This window comes from Mandrillus leucophaeus, unplaced genomic scaffold (genome assembly GCF_000951045.1).
Source record: "Mandrillus leucophaeus isolate KB7577 unplaced genomic scaffold, Mleu.le_1.0 Scaffold6, whole genome shotgun sequence".
Classification (NCBI taxonomy): domain Eukaryota; kingdom Metazoa; phylum Chordata; class Mammalia; order Primates; family Cercopithecidae; genus Mandrillus; species Mandrillus leucophaeus.
The window spans coordinates 661703-669568 of record NW_012106474.1 but is presented as its reverse complement, the minus strand read 5'-3'; the positions used below and the strand labels follow the sequence as shown (position 1 = coordinate 669568).

Below are 7866 nucleotides of genomic sequence, written 5' to 3'. Positions count from 1 at the left end.
CTCCCAGCTAAGCGGACTGGGATGGCGTCCCTGAGTCTGGGGCCCTCGTTCACCCACTAACAAGCTCTGTGACTGCAGCTGTCTCGCTCACCCTTGCTGGTGTCCATTTCCTTCTCTCCAAAAAACAGGATTGTATGAAATGCCCTCTAAGATTTCTTCCAGGCCAGGCGCGGTGGCTCATGCCTGTAGTCCCAGCACTTTGGGAGGCCGAGGTGGGCAGATCACCTTAGCTCAGGAGATCGAGACCAGCCTGGTCAACATGGTGAAACCCCGTCTCTACTAATAATATAAAAATTAGCCAGGTATGGTCGTGGGCACCTGTAATCCCAGCTACTCGGGACGCTGGGGCAGGAGAATCGCTTGAACCTGGGAGGCAGAGGTTGCAGTGAGCCGAGATCGCGCCATTGCACTCCAGCCTGGGCAAGAGAGAGAGACCCCATCTCAAAGAAAAAAAAAAGACTTCTTCCGGCCAAAACCCCCACAAATCCTCTCCTTTTATTCATTCCTTCTACTGGCGTTGCTCACAGCTCCCGCGCCACCCCTGCTGAGGCTCCTGAATTTCCTGGGACCCTCCCTTCACATTCCTTCCTCCCTGGAATGCCCACCCTACTGCTTTCTGCAGATGCAGAGCCTGCCCACCTTGCTAGAATAACACAGAGCCTTAGCATAGCAACTGCGCTGGCCGTTTTATACAACGATTTCTATAAACAATATAAACTACTTTTAACAAAGTATCCAAAAAGGTGCTTAGGAAGACTCCATACAGCCCTAGAAAAAGAGGAGGTTTATAATAATCCATGAAAATATACAAACGGACAATCCAGGCCCTGATTAAATCTCTATAAAAATGTGTATACCTCGAGAAGGGAAAAGGCACAGGATAAATTGGCTGCTTTGGAGGAGTGGGAGTAGGGATGGTTTCTGATTATGTTTCAAGTCTCTTTGCTTCTACTGCAATTTTCTTTCTCATACAAACATTGCTTCCGGAATTAAAAAACCCAGGGCTGCCAAATCACTCTCGTTCCACCTCCTCCTTGAAGCCTCCCTAATTCCAGCCCAGGGTGACCCTTCTGCCTTTGAATTCCTGCGGGACAGTCTTCTTACAGCAGGAGGCAGCGGGGCATCTAGAAATGGGCTCTGCAGCCAGCTGCCCGCCCTGGCTCACTCCTGGGCACATGGCCTTGGCCGGGCTCCTCAGCCCCGGCTTCCTCGTCTTTCTAGCTGTGATGCCATTCCTCTCCCACAGGGTCCTGGGAAGATCCCCTGAGACAGCAGACGGAAGCATTTAGCACCGTGCTGGGCTCGTCCTGGGCTCGCCAATGTGTGCACGGCTATTGTGACTGGCATCTTGCGTTCTTCTCACTGGAGAATATGGATCAACAGACTTGTCTTTCCAATCTGACAGTGGGTCCCTTGAGGCCAGGACCCTGCACCTGCGGAGCTGGGACCTCACAGATCACACTAAGTGCCCCTCCTCCTCTTTTCTTTTCTTTTCTTTCCCAGACAGAATCTCACTCTGTCTCACCCAGGCTGGAGGGCAATGGAGCAGTCTCGGCTCACTGCAACCTCCACCTCCCAGGTTCAAGTGATTCTCCTGCCTCAGCCTCCCAAGTAGCTGGGACTACAGGTGCCCGCCACCATGCCTGGCTAATTTTTGTATTTTTAGTAGAGAGGAGGTTTCGCCATATTGGCCAGGCTGGTTTCGAACTCCTGACCTCAGGTGATCCCCTGGCCCAGCCTCCCGAAGTACTGGGATTACAGGCACGCACCACCACACCCGGCTATTTTTTGTATTTCTAGTAGAGACGGAGTTTCGCCATGTTGGCCAGACGGATCTCAAACTTCCACCTTTTAATTCGCCCGCCTTGGCCTCCCAAAGTGCTGGGATTATAGGCGTGAGCCACACACCCAGCTAATTTTTGTATTTTTAGTAGAAACAGGGTTTCGCTATGTTGACCAGGGCGGGGGGTGTCAAACACCCGACCTCGTAATTCGCCCACCTCGGGCTCCCAAAGTGCTGGGATTATGGACCATGCCCAGCCACCAGGCCCAGCTAATTTTTGTATTTTTAGTAGGAACAGGGTTTCGCCATGTTGGCCAGGCTGGTCTCGAACTCCCGACCTTGTGATCTGCCCACCGCCTCCTGCTCTTTCCCACGTGTGCTCCTCTCCTTCCTCCCAGGGGCACCAGGCACAAGTGTCCCCTGCCCCGGGGACTCCAAAACAAAGGAGGCTTGCCTTATGCCATAAAGCAGCACCTCAGCTGCCTCTCCAGGCCACCAGCCACGCCACGGCCCTCTGCCGGGCTGGGGGATTTGTCGACAAAGGCCTGAGACGTGGGGCCACCGCACAGAGGAGGGAGCATGGCCTTCCCTACATACCGTACGCAGAGGTGGCCTGACCAAGGTACTTAACCTCAGTACCCCAGTGTCCTCGTCTGTAAAATGGGGCGCAGGGACTGTCATTCTCCCTGGAGGACCACGACAAGGATCACACGAGGAAATGACGTTCGGGAAGCGGCCTCCGGGAGCACGAGTGCTGGACACACACCGGTGACGCGTGCTGCCATCTGTCTGTCACTAAATGCTGCCCCCACCCCAGCCCGCCGCTCCGACTCCTGCCCCACTGCCCCATCAGGCAACCCAGAGTTGGGGCCTCATCACAGCAGCAAACGCCTGCGCTTAGGCCGTAAGGCCCTTGCTTTCTCTGGATGGGCTGGTGGGAGGGGGCCTAGAGAGAAGTGGGGGCCCCAGAGGCAGCCCTCCTCCTCCTCCTGCCTTTCCTACAGGCCCTGTGAATATCCCTGAGGGCTGGACCCTATCTCAAAGCCACCTCCGACTATGTCCTCAGCGCCTGCTGGGGGGCAGCAAAACGGCATTCCAGAGGCCAGTGCCAGTTTCCTTCCTTAGATGCGTGACTGGAGGGGAGGCAGGGACAAGCTGTGGGGACAGACTGTTCCATGACTCCGTGGGGCCCAGGTTCGTGGGAACAGCTCTGTTTCGACTCTTCTCCCAGCCTGGCCATCCGCGGTGGCTCTGAGGGCAGTCACAGGCGAGACTTTCTGAGCCACGCCCCCGGGAGATGCCTCCCCCACCGGAGGAAGCTGGTGAGATGGTTCTGCAGCGGAGGGCCAGGGCCGGGCCTCGGCACGATGAGTGCTGGGGGACTTCAAAGGCCTCCAGGGGACGCTGGCTCTGAACTGCCCGCTCACAGACCCAGGTCAGCTGGCAGCAGGAAGGTTTGTGTTTCTTTTAATATCAACTCCCAGGCATTTAACATTCCTCGAAGCTTAAACACAGAAACATTTCCCTTACCAGACTCTGCCTTCTGCTTTGCCAAACGTAACCTGGCTTCCTCCCTCCCCCACGGCCTCCATCTGCTCCCGTCTCCAAGAGGCTTGCAGTGACTGACGGTGTGTTTCTCCCGGGGCTTGTGCAGCTGAGTGAGAAGGAGGGAGGCGACGGGGCTGAAGTCCAGGTGGGGGAATGTGTCCTCGGGCCCTGGAGGCTGAGTTCTCGAGGGGCTGGGGCCCGCCGTGCCCACAGAGCTGGCTGCCTGGCACACCCCCGTAACTCTTCTATTCCACAGCCACCAGTGGCCCAGGGAGTGTGGCGTGGCGGCCACTCTTGTCTCTTGCCTGGGCGTCTCCCGGGGCTGGATGAGCCAGCCCAGAACCCCTCCGTGCCTGTCCCAGGGACCGGGAGATGGGGCTCTCACCCCTTATCCCTGCAGAGAGCAGGTCCCAGGGACTGAATCTCTAGAGCCCATTTTCCAAATAACGAAGGACTGGCTGGCAGTTGCCTGGCAGCCCTGTCTCCCTGGCGACGAGTACTGAGAAGCAGGGTGCCGGCCCCACAGCATCGGAAAGAGACGTGTTTAGGAACACGGGGCGTATGCGGCGGAGGCCAGGCCCCTCCATGTGGGGCCCCTGGTTCAAACACTGGAGCCTGAGGCGGGGCGGGGAGTGGGAGACCCACAGGGCTCCCCGGGGGCAACGCTACCAAGGACCTGCAGGTAAGAGCCAGACACCCAACGCGGTGGCCCTGACAATACATCAGAGAACAAACGCTTCCTGCTAAAAAGCATCGTTCAGCCTCCTGTTGTAGACGGAGCCATCACGGCCTGCGCCTGGATCACGTCTGGGGCTACTGTTAAGAAGCCCAGCGCGTCCAACGCCCGAGGCTCAACCCCAGTACGTGTTAGTTACTGTCTCCCTTCATTTCATGGTCACAGGATCTACTTCCAAACCAGACCCCTTGCGGCACAGCGCGAGGCCACCCGAGGGGCCAGACAGGAGTGTGAAACCACCACGCCACGCCGTTCCCGCTCCCAAGCCTCGTTCTCTTAATAGCCTGGTCAATAGCAGCCATCTTCAAAACTGGCAGAATGTTTCAGAGACACGCGCAGCACACACAAAGGCCCTTTTCCTACCTATGTTTGTAGAGAGCCAAAAGCACAGTTGAGGTATAAATGCTCTTTTTTTTTTTCGGAGTCAGGGTCTCACTCTATCACCCAGGCGCGATCTCGGCTCACTGCGACCTCCGCCTCCCGGTTTCACGCCATTCTCCTGCCTCAGCCTCCTGAGTAGCTGTGACTACAGGTGCACGCCACCACGCCCGGCTAATTTTTGTGTTTTTAGTAGAGATGGGGTTTCACCATGTTGGTCAGGCTGGTCTTGAACTCCTGACCTCGTGATCCACCTGCCTCGGCCGCCCAAAGTGCTGGGATTACAGGCATGAGCCACTGCGCCCAGTGGCATAAATGCCCTTAACCTGAGGTGCAGCCTCTACTAACACCCAAGTCCCCACCCGAAGCCTCAGGCTCCCAACACAGCTGAGTAAGGTCCAGCCACCCCAGCAACAAGTCAGAGACCACTCCCGGCCCCCGAGCCAACCAGCAGGCCCCTAAGTCCTTCAGGCAGAACAGCAAACGCCTGGTCCGTGTGCCTCCCTCCGGCCCCCGTCAACGGCAGACATTGCTCCTCACACGCAGCATTCCTCCCCCCCGTTCGCCGACGCAGCCTCAGAATCCTTCTCACTACGGCGTTCCGCGAAAAAGCCACCCGTAGACTAAAGCTGGGGTGTGAAAACAAAGCTGGCTGCTTCCATCTCGCAGAAGCGCGGAGGGCCCACCTGAGGCGCCAGGCACACACCTGGGCTTCCGAGGCCACACCAAGCGGCCACCTCTAGCAGGGGAGAACCACCTCCTGAGGAACTTTCCTCCAACTAGCTTGGAACCAAAATCACCAAAGAGCAGGCTCCTTGACCAGGACTCCTTTTCAACTGGAACCGTCTCCCGGAGGCTCCCCAGCCTTGCCGTGGCACCCTGGCCTCACCTGGATCTGCCCTTTGCCCATGATCTTGTCCACGATCTCGTTGTTGTCCTTGTTGACCTTGGTCTTGTCATAGCACTTCTCATAGCACAGGATCCTCAGGGACTGGGAACCCTCCAGCTCGATCTCAAACTCCTGGGGAAAGATGGGACAAAGGGCCCTGAACCTCCGAAGCTGGGAGGCCTGGCTTTCCGGCAGGTGCGGGCCCCTCAGCTCTGCAAGGAGGACTGAGTAAGCACAGCCCACAAGGAACACGTCAGATTTTCTGGAGCTCTGAGAGGCCTCCCATCACCGATGGAGTCTGGGGCCTGAGCTGACAGCGCAGGGTCTGACACCCAGACACACACCGTGATCAGAAACCACAGGAGCAGGGGGCAGAATGGGGGGCACAGGCAGAGCTGGTCTGACCAATGGGCCTGGCTGTCCCCAGCAGACAGGCCATGGGCACGGGGCGGTGGCAGCACACTCAGGGCAGTGGCGGCACACTCAGGGCAGTGGCAGCACACTCAGGGCGGTGGGGGCACACTCAGTGGCAAACTTGAGGGTCCCTGCAGAGACACCAGCCCCTACCACTCACCTCATCCCACTTGGGCTCCGCTGTGTCCCGGAACACCCTGGTTTTGGCTTTGCTGACAAAATAGCCGAAGGAATCCACCTCCAGGGTACAGTACAGGTCTGTGGGGGAAGGACAGACGGAGATATCGTATGAGTGGGGTCAGGGTGGGGCCAGTGGGGCAGCGCTCAGGATGGAGGGGGACATCGCATCTGTCCTTTCCAACATCCTTGAGGACGGCACCTTGGCTCTCGCCTCCCTGAAGCTTTGGACCATCTGGCTCCTCCTGTTTCCCTGCCCCCTTCTTAGGGGCTCTGCCCTCCCTACCTCAGCCCACTCCACACTCTGCCCTCCCCACCTCAGCCCACTCCACACTCTGCCCTCCCCACCTCAGCCCAGCCCACACTCTGCCCTCCTCACCTCAGTCCAACCCACACTCTGGCCTCCTCCTCCCTCTAAAGGGCCCTCAACTGTGCTGTGTCTGCATCTTCCTCACCATGGAGACGTCACCACAAACTCTTCACTGAGCACCCTGGTGCCACCTCTCCCCATAACACTGGTGCCCAGGTCTCAACAGCGGCATTTCTGGGGTGGGAGGTGCTGGAGGCGTTTAGCACCTTGCCTCTGGGTCCTGAATGCTCGGAGCAACCCCCCCAAGCCCAGGGTGCTATGGTTTCCTCTGCTGCACTAAACATAAACCACAGGGATCTGCTCTACCCGTGCGTCCCTCGTCTCTCTCCCCTCACGACATAAACACCACACTGGAGAAGCCTGAGTTTTCTTGCCCGCCGGTGCACCCGCAGTACCAAGAACAGGCCTGGGAACCCAGCCAGCACGCGGCGAATGAGGCTCCGACCACCACCAAGTGCTCCAGGTACCAAGGCGGTGGGAGGCTGGGGCGGGACGGCAGGGCCAGGGGCGTTCCCCGGCATTTCCATCTTGAACCCTGGCCTTCAGGCTGAAAATCTATCCCGGGACACAACTGCTGAGGCCACAGCACCGGCCCGGACCCCAGGCCCTCTACAAACCCACAGCCCCACTGGGCTCAGACCCCGGCAGTCCTCCCACCCCCAGGGAGATGCCGAGGTTGTTCCCAGGGTACCGGAGGCCGTGAGGGGGGTGCCTTTGGGGCACCACGGCCAACTCTCTGCAGCGTGAATCAAGGCAGAGGTCAGAGTGCGGGCAGACGGTGCAGGTGGCTTACTCTGCTTGGCTCCCGGAGCTGCCCAGCTGGGCTGTTCTCCATCAGAACAGCTTCCCTGGCCGGGCACGGTAGCTCACGCCTACAAATCTCAGCACTTTGGGAGGCCGAGGTGGGCAGATCACCGGAGGACAGGAGTTTCAGACCAGCCTGGCCAACACAGTGAAACCCCGTCTCTACTAAAAATACAAAAATTAGCCAGGTGTGGTGGTGTGTGCCTGCAGTCCCAGCTACTCAGGAGGCTGAGGCAGGAGAATCTCTTGAACCTGGGAGGTAGATGTTGCAGTGAGCCAAGATCTCGCCACTGCAGCCTGGAAGACAGAGCGAGACTGTCTCAAAAACAGGAATGGCTTTCCCACAGAAAGGAGAGCGCAGCTGCCCCAGGAAGCCTCCAGCTGGAGCAACAGAAAGGAGACCCAGGTGGGCATCGGAACACACGGAACGTGGGTGCGGCGGACTCGCAGGCGAACAACACAGAGGCGCTGAGCACCCCGGCCCGGGCCAGACCAGGGAGTGGGTCTGTGTGTCTGAGACGGGCCGTGAAGTGCTGTCATCATGGACTGATGTCAGTGTGAGCAAACCCTCCTTGAGGGGCTGGGGACGGCTCACAGGGTCAGATCGAGGGTTCCGGAAGGGGATGGGGACGGCTCACAGGGTCAGAGTGAAGGATGGGGACGGCTCACAGGGTCAGAGCGAGGGTTCCGGAAGGGGCTGGGTGACGGCTCACAGGGTCAGAGTGAGGGATGGGGACGGCTCACAGGGTCAGAGTGAGGGTTCCGGA

General features: G+C 58.6%; 1 protein-coding gene across 1 annotated transcript in view; it reads right to left on the bottom strand.

Moving 5' to 3' along the window:
- The window catches only part of ABR (active BCR-related), a 123141-nt gene that overhangs the window by 50745 nt on the left and 64530 nt on the right, over nucleotides 1-7866 (bottom strand). Inside the window, exons 13-14 of the mRNA XM_011999649.1 lie at nucleotides 5909-6006; nucleotides 5335-5466 (exon numbers count right to left, since the gene is read on the bottom strand). Of these exons, the coding sequence (XP_011855039.1) occupies nucleotides 5335-5466; nucleotides 5909-6006 (230 nt within the window). The remainder of the gene's footprint in view (nucleotides 1-5334; nucleotides 5467-5908; nucleotides 6007-7866) is intronic.